This window comes from Anopheles gambiae, chromosome 2, assembly GCF_943734735.2.
Source record: "Anopheles gambiae chromosome 2, idAnoGambNW_F1_1, whole genome shotgun sequence".
In the NCBI taxonomy this organism is placed as follows: domain Eukaryota; kingdom Metazoa; phylum Arthropoda; class Insecta; order Diptera; family Culicidae; genus Anopheles; species Anopheles gambiae.
In genome coordinates, this window is record NC_064601.1 from 52,022,240 (window position 1) to 52,037,130 (window position 14,891).

A 14,891-nucleotide genomic window follows, 5' to 3' on the forward strand; every position below is an offset into this window, starting at 1 on the left:
CGTCCTACTACTAGCCAAAATGATCGGTCAACAGTCTGTAGGTCACGGCAACCTCTAACGGCACCAACAACGAAACCCAAAGCTTGTGAGTGTCCGTCCCAATGTCAAGGACAACCCTTTCAGTTTAACGACCGGTGGTGGTCCGCAATGGTACGGCTCGGCGCCTCGACGAAATTCATTTATCAAGCGACATCATTAGTGAAACTCGTTTTGCCGTTTGAGTTCCGCATCAACTTCGCGGAGGGTGGTGAATCTCATTTCCATGTAAAAGCGTACGCATCATATGCTTAGGTGCATCACATACGTGAACCACACGATCAAACGAACCATTAGTATCAGCGTATAGTGGGATTAATTAATTAATGCAATTTTTTCACAAGTTAACATTGAACTGATCTTGAGATGTGACACTGTATTACTACGGTCACTGCACTCATCTGAAACATGCATCAAACGCGTAATTAATGAATCAAACACTGAGTGGTATTCTTAGATCCTAGCTACAACTGTAATCACCAATACCAATCGGATCCTTATTCTATCTACCCCAATAGTATAACAGTAGTCTCAAGTTCAAGTTCAACGTACAGCTCGATGCTGCGATGGTGCGATGGACAACCCTTCTCCGGCTACCGGTATTCCAGATTCTTCCGGTATGGGTATGATATGGCGAGAAGATCAAACATCGTTCACCCATCCACCCTGCTCCGCCGCTATCGAGACCAGTTCACGGTAGATACCGTGGCTTCCAACGGTAATCATCACGCTGGAAAGGGAAGGCCAACCTCTCCACCGGCTGTCTAGTGGTGGCTAGCGCTACGAACGACTTTAGCGACAGCGAGAAGGCGAACCATACCTTACTGCCCGGCACCTACACATATCAGGCCGCTTCAGCATAAAGCAAACACTTGACAAATCTGTTCTGCCGATTCGGTTCACTTCATTCGCACACGCTGCCCTGCTCCATCGTACATGCTTATCCTGATGCGCGCGGCACCACTAATGAATGTGAAGTAATGGTGTTAGTAACGTACTATAACGCAGCACAGCACGCAAAAATGTGGTCCCGCATTTAGTAGTGTTGGTGATTTGTTTTATTGACTTTCGGTTTGGTTTTTTTTAGCTTTGTTTATTCCACCACCACGCCATTTACGCTTTACGCCTTTGTTTTATCGGCCAATCTCGATTGATTCGCGGAGTTGCGGCGAGATCGCATCGTAGCGCATATAAGATAGACCCGCACTGTACCGGAGTGTCCCAGTCCGTATCGTGCGATCGGTTCTGACTAGTCGCGTGCCCTTTCGCGTGTGATCAATCCTCACTGCAAGTTAGGCGTTAGCGGTGCGTGTAAAGTGCATTTACCGTCCAGTGCCGAAGTGAACATGAAGCTGCAAATTGCTCTACTACTTACCGTCGCCATTATCGGAACCGGGTCCGCCGCCAAATTCCGTACGTATCTGGTGTTTTAATCATTTGTTTGCAAAGCGGTTTACGACATGGATTGTGCGGTTCTCGTTTAACGTCAGCAAAATAATGTGTCGTTGGTTAGGCGGGGTTAGGTGCATCATATTTTGGGTGGTATGAAGACAGCAAAAATAAAAACACGAATCACAAACGACTCTACGGAGTTCAACAAAAACAAAAAAACACACACGAAGAGGGCACTAGCCCCATAGGTCGATTGATTCGTTTTGCTAATATTTGAACGTACCTGACGCATCTGTTGGGTTTGTGCCCTTGGACGCTTCGAGTTTTCTGTGCGTATTGTTCACGGGACATTAACACTAAATTAAGCAATAATAGCAGTACAAATGTAGAAGTCACCTTTGGCCACTGTTTGCTTTAGCCAAATTAGTTCTGCATACTCTCCATGTGCCATGTAATCGATTAAATAAGGATGATTCAGTGCATATATTCTAGATATTATCCGTTAGATAATAATGAAATCTGACAAGAAGCAGTTTTGATTTATTTAAAAGATTAACTTTCGGGAAGAAATAAAATGCCTTGGCTTTCATTTATATTTAATTTGTAATGTAATGTTTCCAGCAAACATCGTTAAAGCTGGAGAGAAACATATGCCACACTAGAATGCATAGAAAAGAGCCTTTCACGCAGTTAGATCAAAACCTTGAGTTTAAACATGGCATCGGCATTCATTTCAATAGACGAACATTCGGCAATACACAGAGAGTAAATATTTAAATTAGCATAATTACGCACGAGCTAAATACAGTATTGCAAATAGCTATCCACACTTTTAAACAAGTCATTCGGTTGTGATCTCTAGGTGGTACGTTCAAAACCAATCCCCTCTCACAACAAACCTTGCGTGATGAAACCGATTTATTCTCAGCGATTAACAACACTTGCAATCATACAGGATCCGTACGGAGCCCACATTGCAAAGGCCCAGGTGATTTGAATAATATGATTCTCATTAGTGAAACAATATGGAATAGCCTGTAGCTAGGTTCTATACTAAAAACTAGCTAGGAGCATTCGACTATGCATCCAGTGCGGGGATTGAAACATGTGACCGGTTAAAACTGTACCACGTGCTGTTGTTAATTGTTTTCTTGATCGTTATTTCTTGCCATCTACTAAATGCTTCTGGGCCATTACTCGTGCTAGATTTCCATATTCTTGCAACTTGTTTGACAGTAAACTTCGTCGTGGATAAAAGGTGACTAGTCAGCGGGTGCTGTTACTAATTGCGGTGCATACAAATTTTCTTTACAGCAAATGCCTTCTCGCGATGCAAACAGGAGGATGGCAACTGTTTACTGGAGGCGGTCACTGCCACCTTCCGGAATTTCCACAAAGGAGTTCCGGAAATTGGGCTGGTACCACTAGATCCGTTGCGCATCGATAAAATGGACATCGTGCAAGGAGATGGTCCAATCAACATCGTACTAAACTTCAAAAAGGTGGACCTAGGTGGATTCCGGGAGGCTCAAATTAAGAAAATCAAGTAATAAACCATTAAATACGACACTACAAATCATGCAAAATTTTACATAGCACGCTTATAAACGTGAAGGTTTTTTTGGTATTATTTTCATGTTCGTTTTTTCTCTTAATTATTCTTAGCGGATTCACTTCTAATCCTACCAAGATGGAGATGAACCTTCTCGTTCCGGTTGCTTCACTCGTCGGAGGTTATAGAATTAATGGCAAAGTGTTGATCCTTCCCATTCAAGGTGAAGGTAACAGCAATATGACTATGGGTAAGTGCTCTTCTTGGTGGTTCTTCATATATAGCAATGGTTGCCCGAAATAATCGAATTTACTTTTGCAGTTAACTGTGATATATCGCTAAAGTGGACCGGTAAGCTTGTGGAGAAGAGTGGCCAACAATTTTACCAAGTCGACAAGTTTAAGGTGCACTTCGACACCAGCCGGTTCTACATGGACTTTTCGAACCTGTTCAACGGTGATAAGGCGCTTGGCGATAATATGAATGTGTTCCTGAATGATAACTGGCAGGACATCCTAAAGGAACTGAAGCCTGCGATATCAGCGGCATTTACAAAGATTTTCCAGGCTGTTGTTAGCAACGTTTTCAACAAAGTGCCTTACAACGAGCTTTATCTCGCTTAAGTGGGGAATGGGGTCTACTATAAATACATTAGATAACTAAGAAACATTTGGAAGATGATATTATGTGCAATAAAACAATACACTACAAACATAGCAGGTGTGCAGTTGATTTGGTTAAGAACATATTTTTTTTACATAAAACAACATTCGTACACATCGGAAAAATACTCAATATTGAATGATTGGTTTTGGATTATTTGTTACAGATCTGTAAAATCATATTAAGTAGAATAAAAAAAAAAGATAAACCAAATAACATAGCTTTTAGATAAAAATACCAAAAGCCGCTTGTTGTTGGTTTTTATCGAACTAAGCAGAGGATCGCCAAAATTGCAGAGTCAATAAAGCGCTGTATGAGATACAACTGTTCGTTTTGAGTTTTAAATAAGCACAGCAAACCTACCTGTGAAACACCAACCGAGTCAATAGCCTTGCGGAAGCATTTTAAATTCATTCATTTCGATAGAATAACATCGATGTATGGTATTTGATAGTTTATTTTCATAAAATGAAAGGAAGGTTAGTGGTTGGAGTTTTGTGGTGAATAAAATTCTACTTTTTTATACTAAACTATATCATTAAGATATTTGAAGTTTTGGGTCAATTTTTTGTTACCCACTGGGTAACATAAAAACATACCATTCACCCACACGAAGAAAAAAAGCTGCAGTTTGACAACGCGAATGACTAATAACAATAACTCATCGTTTTAGCATTATATCGGCAAATATTCGCTAGCTATGAGGCCACAAAAGAGACTATACAACTTCCTATCGGCCTCATACAATTCACGCTTTTTTAAATGCTTGGTTTTTCGTGATTTTTTAAAGATACCGGCCTGATTTTTGCAGAAGCCTAACTAAACAGTACCTTCATCAATGAAGCGAAGAAAGTAATATTCCGATTTATGGTTTCCGAATTTTCCAGAAAACCTAAAAATCATAAAATGGATGAAAATATGGGAAAATATGAGTCCGACTTTGGGGAGCCACCAACAAACAAAAACTAAAACACATGCTACATGCCATCTTCGCGGATACCTCCCCAAAAACAGCCACTATGAGTAGCTTACTTCACACTTCGTTAATCGAACTATTGAGACTGAATATTTAAATCTTCTTCATCAGTAGATAAAAATTAGTAAACCTATTTTTCCTTTCTGGTCTATCTGGTCTAACAATCTACTACTCTACAATCTACTTCAGTTTCATCCAAATTACTGTCAAAGCTCTTCGCGGTCCGGACTGAAAGGCTTCGCGGGCCGTATGTTTGACATCTCTGCCTTAGAGCAAAGATTTAGAAAGGCCGTTTTTGCATCATTAATGAGCATATATGCTATAACGAGCAGCAATACTAGAGCTAAGGTCTCTGGGCATTCTAACAATAGCTGGTTTTTCAAAACATTAATGAAAACCCCATGGCAATATAGGAAATCCGAGTAATAGGTGGTTTCGGTTTATTAGAGATTAGACCTAGTGCAAGTAGGCGATATTAGTTCAATCCTATACATCTGCAACATGTTAGAAAATATCATCAATAGGTTGGAACACTCTGCACGTATGATAGAAACCATCTCAATTCAAAGGATATTCATAAGAATTATAAGAGGTGTCTCAAGTATTTCTCAAGTAAAACCAATGGTATAACATTACCATTTCAAATTAATCTTATTTAAAGAGCAATGAAAAAGACTCGTAAAGAAAATTCAATTCTTCAATTAAACAAAAAAAAAGAAACCCTTCTAAGCCCATCATAACTGACAACTTTGTTTATGTTGCGCATGTTCATAGTTCTATTATGGCCTAAGTAGTCAGTCGTGGCTTCGTTTTGATCACAGATCTTTGGAGTAATATCCAAGACGTAATGTATACCGTGTCTGGCCTTATAATGAGAATAGAATTATGTTTTGCTGTAGTATCATACTTTTTTGTTGGTCATTAGTAACACAATCGATCACAATCGACTATATTGAGTATTAATGTTTATCTGATTCAAGTACTTTTTACCGGTAAGCCGGTTGATCCAGCCTCCAAATTAATGAGAAGGAAACAAAATAAACAATCGTTATATAGTTTTATGGACTATTAGCCAATAAGAAAACACATACTGATTATATTTTCTTTGTGGTCACGTGTTACGTGATGAAATCTTCTCTTTCTTCTTCTTCTTCATTAGCACAACAACCGTTGTCGGTCAGGGCCTGCCTGTACCCACTAGTGTAATGAGCTTGGCTTTCAGTGACTTATTGTTACCATTGTCAGGATAGTCAGTCCTACGTATGGGAGCACGGTCTATTCGGGGCTTAAACCCATGACGGGCATGTTGTTAAGTCGTGCAAGTTGACGACTGTACCACCAGACCAGCTCTTCTCTTTATTTTATTTTTTTATTCTTCTTTGTCAAGATCTCTGACGGATCCCGCCATCAAAAATTCGGATAAAGAATAATGTAAAAATACCTATAGTGATGGTAGTACCAAAAATGGTGATATTGCACTAAAATGCGCTTCATATGATAATTTAAAAGTAATTAAGTTATGTATACTAGTGTGACCTGTTATCTGGTCTTTTGCAAGGGGTTTAAACGTTGAAAGGGATCATTCCATTACATAGTAATAGAAACATCCATTATTTTGTGAAATGTGTCAACATTTTTCCAACACCTTAGGAGTTCATACCGAAACTCATATATTTGTGACCACATAACAACGCAATTATTATTTTTAACATAAATAATTAATAACATAACATAACATAACCATATTTTTATATTTTTAGGTGTTTTTTTAGCATAGTGCCATTATAGGTACACAAAACAGGTGTGTTCCTGAAGTGGTTATATTTTGAAAATCAGTATAAACAGCACATTTTAGATTTTTTTCGGGATATTTTTAACATGTCGTATTGTATTCACAAAAATGAGCTACAGAAATGAATTTCCTGAAAGTAATTTACCAAAAAAATCCAAAATTCGCATATCGGGCTGAGTGAAAAATCGACTTCGAATCAAGTACACTCTTCCTGGTGAAGGTTGACAACAGGTGATATTCAGTACTTTAGTCAATATTTTCAACACTCAAATTAATACATTATTTTACGATCAAATTATGTAAGAATTCAATATTATGGTAGTAATCCTTGCTATTCATATGAAAACAGCTTCAAAACTAAGTTCCATCTTATACACAGTTTTTGAGGTTTGTTATTTGTTTACCACCACTATAGGAACACTATACGACGACTATAGGAACCATTGCACCATTATAGGTGCAACAAAACAGTCAGAAAAATATGTATGTTTTCGTAAATTTATTGTATTTAATTGTAAAAATGGTTGTGATTGCGAAGATAAATCATATTCCAATTGCTATGTGTTAAAATATTCATAAATTTACCTTCCTGACACTTTAAATCTTTTTAAGCACATCTGTACCACTACAAATTACACCACTATTGGTACATTTACAAATTGCACCACTATTGGTACATTTTATAGATGTAAAAGTATGCGAAAAAATGGGCATATCCGGCAAATTGGGTGCATATCTAGACATAGAAGATGTGTATGATTTTTGCCATACGTTTTAACACGTTCCCTTGCTCAGTTCCCTGACCTTGTTTGTCCGCGGATTCACTAATTAACTTAATCGTCATTAACTAATTACATAGTAACGATATTAATTTAAGATAATTAAGTTAAAGATAATAAATCAGAGAAAATATCATGTCTGATATCAATATTTGAATGTAACAGGATATAAAGGGCTTGTTTCCTTTACGTTCAACACAACGTGTTTTGAATACAAGGTTTCACCAATGGGAGTCAATATACTCAGTAAAACCATGTAAAAATAGTAGCCGTGAGTGTAATTCATTCAATCAGCATTATGGTTAACCTTAACGAATGTCTAGCAATGTTGTTATGCTTCGCGGATGTAATTCCGCATAACGGTGCAGATAGATGTTTCCTGATATGTGCTGCCTACTGTTGATCCGTGACAGTGTTAAAGAAATCTGTTCCTTGACTTATTCAAATACCTTCTACCTTTTATGTACCAAACGAGTGGGCAGAAAGCAACAGATGCATACATTAAGTGTACCACGTGTCAGAACCATACGTTTGATCAATAGCAAAAACCAATAAACTTTATCTATCACATCTATAATCACGTAATGTGATACAAACTCAGTTCAAGTGATTTTTTTTGCACCAATAGGATTTGTTTGTTCTAATCTATTACGAAACCTATATATTATATGCTCTCTCATACATTTATTCACTTCCTTTCTTTGCTAACTTTTCAACTTTTTTATGTCTGATTCTAAAAATATTACTAAAATAGATTAGGAGAGTTTGGTAAGCATAGTCACTATTTCATTTTTCAGATAATTTTCATTAAAAATATATATACTGAATTACGATTACATTTTCTTATAATGTGCTAAATACTTATGTGGAACGAACTAGAAATAAAAGGGAACACTGTTCATCATCTTCGTTACAGTTTCTATATTGCAAAAAATGCTCAATATTTAAATCGATCTACAAGCTACTATTTCAGCTGCAGTGCTTAACGTTCGACTAACACGTGGATTGTAGCATCATTTTTCTGTATTTAACAACCTTTTCACCTTTAACATTAACCACCCAACAGTCCCTTAGCAACGTGGCTTCATTAGGCGGTATCTGTTGTTTTTTATCTACTGACCGAAAGGCATCTTCTCAGTGTGCGCCGTGTGTGCACCATTTCCTGTTTAGCTCGACAAACGAATGTTAACAACCTGAACAATTATAGTCATTGCAGCGCACAGATCGTTCCGCTACTCTCCAGATTACCTGCCATAGTTAGAATCACACCCAATTACTTTCTTACCGTGCACACCGGGTACGAGTTTAAAAGGAACACGAACGTTTCAACCTGACACGTTTATGGATGAACCTCAAATCTTCCCGAACGCATCCGGTCAAACACATCCCGTGGCCCGATCAAAGTGATGAAAACAAACAGAAAACTGTTAAAGTATAGAGCGTGCCACGCGGACAGTAGTGACCGTCCGCTTGAAGGGGACTATTTTTCATTAACCTTTTATGTCCCTGGTCGTGGATGGATCACCAACACGCTGTCTCCACGTCTGGCCGTTCATCGATTCATCCATTGGTAGGACTGTTCGTGTAGAGAGTTGAGGTAGAACTGGGAGAACGTGTCGCATCTCACATGTGCCACATGACGCATAAGTCACGAACCTTCGGTTCGTTACGTTAATGGCAGATTTCTACACTGTACGGACTTCTTTTTTTACATTTCTCGTCCATTTGCCTATCTTAGATTTAATAACGGTTATCACTGCGGGGAGGCAATACCACTTATCCGATGCCACAATTATCCCGGCGTACGTGTGCTCGGACTAATTTTACATACATTTGATATTGGAGCAACAAGCATTTTCTTCTCACCGCGACATGTATGACAAAGGGAAGCTTGTTTCTTTTAAAAAGCAGTTATTGGGAATTTCCAACAATACATAAAATTACGCTAAACTTCGGGAACGTCCCGGAATGGTGGGGATCTTTCATGTTCAATATTTGTAAAGCTTTTGTCAGCAAACCGCACGGCGCTATTTGAAGAACCACCTTTGTTTGCATAAAATTTAAAGGAACAATCAGAGCACAGCATTCACAAAAAAGCGTCAACTGTCAGATTAGTTTCAATCATTTGAGTTTGGTCATTTGATAATTGGCGATTGTAGTTTTACAGGCTGCCGGCATTTAACAACTCAATTGCAACAGCACAAACACACACATATACAAAAAACCCACGATAAGTCACCTTCGAGGTTAGGTGTGCAAATAAGGTTCTGCCTATCCTGTTATTAGACTATTCTCGCTTTCCAGGACGTAGCCAAGAACGCACAGCGATGCCTGTTCGTTCACTTTTCTATGGGCTCATGTGTGGCCATTGTTTGCAATTTTAGCTGTGTGTTTCTATCGGTACTCGCGATAGGTTAAGCCTGAGCAGGGCGCGCGTCGTCTCGGGCGTGTCGTCTCGCCCAGCGCAGTAAAGATCATCACAACCAGTTCCGCCAGCTATGACGTACAAACGAGTTGTTGTTGGCTGGCGTTAATGGCAGCGTAAGAACCGATCCCGGCACCGATCATCCAGCATGCTACAGACGATCGGCAAACCGGCCCGGGTGGGGGAAGGAGTGCCTACCGCGGACGACAAATAGAAAACAACGACAAACAGTAGCCTTCGCGAGCGCGCGCTCACGCGTTTTCATATATAAGACCAGCGCTGATGGGCCAGCTTCTAGAGCTTCACTTAGACCGCCGCGCCAACGACGCACCACAGCAGCACCGCTTAACGGCACAACTGTGGGAAGAAAAATAGTATCCGCTAGTATCGATCACAGTGTCTCGACGTTCAGCCATCATGAATCGATTGGTGATTTTTGTGCTTCTGGCAGGATTGGTGGCTTTAGGCAGTGGAATCAAATTACGTATGTATTCTTGCACCCTTGTTAAAAACAGTGAGCCGCAGTCGACCGGCTAAATTACATACTGTGATTACAATACAAAATTCGTGTTCGTGGTATTCCGTTCGAGTTTAAACGATTCCGTTCGATATTTCGTTCGTGTTCGAGATCAAGCGCTTGTACAAATCTATGCAACATTGAATACCGATTTGATATCAGTTGAAATTATGAGAGCTAACATTAAGGCTACTAGTGCACATGTATGTAAACGTGTCATGTATTAAAAGCATTTGCTTCATTGATCAATGATCATAATCGATACGATCGGAATCAATGCCGCTTCCAAAACAACCAACAAATTGAAAACGAAACATCTTCTTTTAAGGGCACGTGAGTTGTGAAGACCGGTTACACTTATTAATGTTGTACTTCCTATAAAAACCGGCTTTTTGCTGTTTCTTCCGCAACAAATTGATGACGTAACGATGCAATGACAAATACACCGAGGAACTGTTAATGAATCGTATACACATTTTTTTTTAGAAGCTTGCCGTAATGAACATTAGAATGGCTACGATTAGTTTATCAATCGGTATGATAAGTCAACGGCATGATCAGTTCGCACAGTGAAAGGCAAAAGGGACCTTTAAAATGATGTACAATCTATTTTCTGAAGGAATTTTTCGATTGCAAATTGCTGCGAGAAGTGAGAGCTGCACTTCAGTGTTATTAAAACCAATATTATATCTATCGTTTACAGCTGCTTCATACAGTCAGTGTAAGACGGGCGATGAGCCGTGCGTCGTGCAAGCCATAACCAATACATTCCAAAAGTTCCAAGGCGGCGTTCCGGCACTGGGTCTCGCATCCCTGGATCCATTGCGCATCGATGAGATGGACATTGTGCAGGGTACAGGGCCGGTTAACATAGTGTTAAATTTTAAAAATGTTGACATCACCGGTTTTAAGGACGTTGCAGTGAAAAAAGCAAAGTAAGACCAAGTTCATTACATAATCCAGCTCGTCATATTCTTACAGAATCGTTTCTATTTCATCTGCAGAGGTTTCACCGAAACTCCCAACGTGATGGAGATGAACCTACGACTACCAGTTGCTTCACTTGTTGGCAGTTACAAGATTAAAGGAAAAGTCCTTATTTTACCTATCCAGGGTGAGGGTATCAGCAACATGACAATGGGTAAGATGATCTTCAATGCAATATGACAACCATCTCGCTATGAAAGACAGTTTTTTCTAATTTCCTGTTTCACTATAACCCACCTCTGCAGTGAACTGCGATTTTCTGATGAAGTGGAACGGCGCGCTAGAAAAGCGAGCGAATGGTAAAGAGTACTACCAGATGAACAAAATTAAGGCTACGTTCGATACCACTCGCTTCTACATGCATCTGACGAACTTGTTCAACGGTGATAAGGCACTGGGTGACAATATGAACCAGTTCCTGAACGACAATTGGGAGGACATCCTGAAGGAGCTAAAGCCCGCCATCATCGGAGCTTTCACGAAAATCTTCCGTGCTATTATAACGAATGTGTTTGAAAACGTTCCTTATGAAGAGCTATTCTTACCAAATGCCTAATAGCGATAGCGACTATTTCTAAATGTAAGTAACTGTTTTGTGATGTTGTACAATAAACTAGTTTTCTTGACTGCTAGTAGGCAATCAAGATGAAACGTTACTACCTGATGTATTCATATGACAGAGCTTCACAGTTTGAGAACACATTTGAGCAGTCTATTTGCGATTTTAATACAGCTAAAAGCCATCCGAAAATCAAATTTTTATTTGAATATTTATAACAATTAAAATGATAAATTTTGTACAGCTAACAGTTTGAACTAAAAAAATGTATAATCAATAATCTTAAGAATCATAATTAATTATCCAGTAAGTGTCATTACAGCCAATCCTAGGTAATGTGGTTTATTGGTCAACTCCAATCGAGTAGATTTGTATCACTTTTTTTGTGAACTATTTTCACTATTTATACGATGACAAACTTATTAAATTACATTGAACTTCCTTATAAAAAATTATCGAGCTCATATCACAATTTTCGTGATTAAATTTTACTTTACGTTTACTTACGATTACAACGTTTACTAAAACAACGTTCTAATTAAAAGCAAGAAAGTATTTTTTTGCCAACGCTGATTGTTCAACACTTTTTCTAATCGCTTTAACTAGTGGTACTAAGTTGCTTGATTTTGCAAAAGTATATGCATCCACACAATTACTTCTTTTTTTATAATCATAATCTTTTAAACATGTATGCTGCTTGTGTCCAATTACATAGGCATATTATCAAAGTAAAAATTTAACTGCCAAAAACCATAAAATTACAATAAATGAAATAGTTGTAGAAAAAAAAGTATCATTAATGCACTAATAACTTCTTTTTTATCATCACAATCTTTTAAGCATGTTTGCTGCTTGTGTCCAATTACTTATGCATATTATCAAAGTAAAAAATTAAACTGCCAACAAATCAAAATTAAATGCCATCACTGCATTCAAATTTGGTGATCTGAAATGGTATTAAAAACATTCCGCTTATTGTCACAAACATAACAAAACTTCACCAAACAAATATTTGTCTACATTCCGAACTGTAGGAATGCAAAGTCAGTTGTACTAAATAACTATTTCGAACAAAACTGATGTTTTCAAATCTCTACTCCGGAACTGCATGTTCCGACTGAACCAATCCATTCCCATCCCATCCGTACAAGTGTCAGACGGTCGACCGTAAAATCGCCCATCGCTACAGTTGTTTTCGACTTTTCTTTTCCGCAGAATTCCCGTTCTGAAATGCCATCCAATGAAGTGCAATCAAAAGCATAAATTGATGCGAATTTCTTTCATCTTTTTAATAGTTTTGCTATTTGTGCGTGGCTATCCTGCCGAAGAGAATACTGAGGAAGAAACCGTGATTGAAGGTAAGCGCCATTCGCGGCGAACGTATCATTTTGCGCTCGGGGAAGTGGCAGTGCCTTGCGCTGGGAGGCATCTTTTGCAGCCCACTGGTCTGCCGGCACTACTGCTAAAACCCTTCACTTTTCTTTTGCACTCTCTTGTTGCAGACTTTTTTATATGTCGTACCTGCGGAAATGATGTCAGCGTAGCGAATCTAGCCTTCGACAAATACACCCCACTAGCGCTTAGCGCGACAAATCACTCTTTCACGGAAACACGTTCCGTGCTAATACAGGAAGTGCAGAATCCTCTCGGAATTCGGTTTCACATCTTTCTCGTAAAGCAAGCCTCCTGCGCAAAGGTTCACCCGGTAAGGAACGTTTGGTTTGGCACACACATGCACCAAGCAAAGCACAGACACACATATACACATACACACACATACATACATACATACATACATACATACATACATAAACACAGCATGTCGCAGTGTGCTTTCATGCCCGTGGAATTATCGATCTATTTTCCTAATCTACACCCTACAGTGGACAATCAAGTCGACCTGGTTCCCTGGCTACGCGTGGAAGGTTTGCGTGTGCCCCAAGTGTCATACACTGCTCGGGTGGATGTTCGAACCCGTCGAGAGCGCCACGGCAGAGCAAAGTTTCCCTTCGGAGGCGGGTTTCTACGCAATCATCTTTCAGAACATCATCACAGAAGGATGTAAGTTGGTCTACACTCTGCTGCGATTTTTTTATCGCCACTGTAATCTCCATTACTAATTCGATTACGTTCGACTTGCCTTGCAGTCGTGAACTCGCTGCTTATGAAAGAAAAAGCACTGCGCGATAATTGACATACATAACCGGAAGGAAGAAAACGCAACTCACAACCATGGTTGACCCCAAGAGACACATCAACATCCTTTCGCCAGAGGAACAGGCGTTCATTGAGGAGTGCGACAATGAGTTTGCACATCGGTTTACCGATTTGGACGAAGAATTTATGGCGCACTGTCAGCGTCCCTCGAAACCGCCGCCAATAGTATATCCGTGGAACAATCGCCGTGGTGGCAGCGGTGGCGGAGGAGGAGGTTGGCGAGGAGAAAGACGTTTCAACGACAGGGGTGGAAGAGGGAGAGGAGGTGGCCATTTTAATCGGCGCGATGCAAGACATCAGCCATACAATAATGACAGATATCGTAGAAATAATCACCAGTCCGGTCGGGACGAAGGCTACAGAAACAATTCATCACAATCTAACAGCAGACAGTACGACCGATCCGGCCGAGAACGCCAGTATCATGAGGAATCGAAGTGTTAGTATGGAGTGAATTTAATATATAACATGTTTGCATACCCGTCGTTGCAACATAAGTCTATCCGTTCGTGTGAGCGAGCTGAGAATTTTCCCTTCATTTGTAACCAACACTTGGCGAGTGTTAAAACGTACAGATTCTTTACGAATTGTAAATAAATATCTGTAAATAAAGACTGAATTGAACAAACAGTTGTACGACGTTCGTATTGATGTTCGTGAAATGTGTGTCCAATACTGTTTAACCGTCCATTCGACCCATGTAAGTCCATTCCATCATGACCTCTATGCACGTTTGCCCTCCTGACCGATAGCTTGCTCACCATTGAACCCTACCAGTTCACTGCTTTTGTAATTAGCTACATTAGCAACACCTTTATAGTGGAGATAAAAGTTGCTTGAGAAATTGAATGTAATCGTCTAAAGACGTGGTAAAATGTAACTATTGTATTAGACTGCAGAACTTGAATTACTATTGATTTAAAAAGAATTGTGATAAAAAAGTATTAACAAGCTTACCTCTCGCTGAGTTGTCCAGTAAGCACAGGTACCGCAGAT

At 39.4% G+C, this 14,891-nt stretch overlaps 2 protein-coding genes across 2 annotated transcripts; both read left to right on the top strand.

Moving 5' to 3' along the window:
- The first annotated feature begins 1,240 nt into the window (after positions 1 to 1,240).
- On the top strand, positions 1,241 to 11,775 carry LOC1268811 (circadian clock-controlled protein daywake). The gene is made up of 7 exons (XM_061650743.1): positions 1,241 to 1,449; positions 2,743 to 2,974; positions 3,094 to 3,230; positions 3,302 to 3,601; positions 10,836 to 11,067; positions 11,137 to 11,273; positions 11,365 to 11,775. Exons 1-7 carry the CDS (start codon positions 1,383 to 1,385, stop codon positions 11,673 to 11,675), a joined length of 1,416 nt encoding a protein of 471 aa, XP_061506727.1. The 5' UTR covers positions 1,241 to 1,382; the 3' UTR covers positions 11,676 to 11,775.
- Positions 11,776 to 12,835: 1,060 nt separating this feature from the next.
- On the top strand, positions 12,836 to 14,523 carry LOC4576952 (uncharacterized). Its single transcript, XM_001230895.4, has 4 exons — positions 12,836 to 13,036; positions 13,181 to 13,383; positions 13,562 to 13,739; positions 13,826 to 14,523. The coding sequence occupies exons 1-4, from the start codon at positions 12,919 to 12,921 to the stop codon at positions 13,870 to 13,872; spliced, it is 546 nt and encodes a 181-aa protein (XP_001230896.1). The 5' UTR covers positions 12,836 to 12,918; the 3' UTR covers positions 13,873 to 14,523.
- The last annotated feature ends 368 nt before the right edge of the window (positions 14,524 to 14,891 follow it).

What these genes read in the sequence shown, in the direction of transcription:
- LOC1268811 (XM_061650743.1), top strand. Translation starts at nt 1,383, where the DNA reads ATGAAGCTGCAAATTGCTCTACTACTTACCGTCGCCATTATCGGAACC. An exon ending in GCTCAAATTAAGAAAATCAA is followed by an intron (nt 2,975 to 3,093) that starts GTAATAAACCAT and finishes AATTATTCTTAG; the next exon opens with CGGATTCACTTCTAATCCTA. An exon ending in CAACGAGCTTTATCTCGCTT is followed by an intron (nt 3,602 to 10,835) that starts AAGTGGGGAATG and finishes TATCGTTTACAG; the next exon opens with CTGCTTCATACAGTCAGTGT.
- LOC4576952 (XM_001230895.4), top strand. Translation starts at nt 12,919, where the DNA reads ATGAAGTGCAATCAAAAGCATAAATTGATGCGAATTTCTTTCATCTTT. An exon ending in GGAAGAAACCGTGATTGAAG is followed by an intron (nt 13,037 to 13,180) that starts GTAAGCGCCATT and finishes CTCTTGTTGCAG; the next exon opens with ACTTTTTTATATGTCGTACC. An exon ending in CCTGCGCAAAGGTTCACCCG is followed by an intron (nt 13,384 to 13,561) that starts GTAAGGAACGTT and finishes TACACCCTACAG; the next exon opens with TGGACAATCAAGTCGACCTG.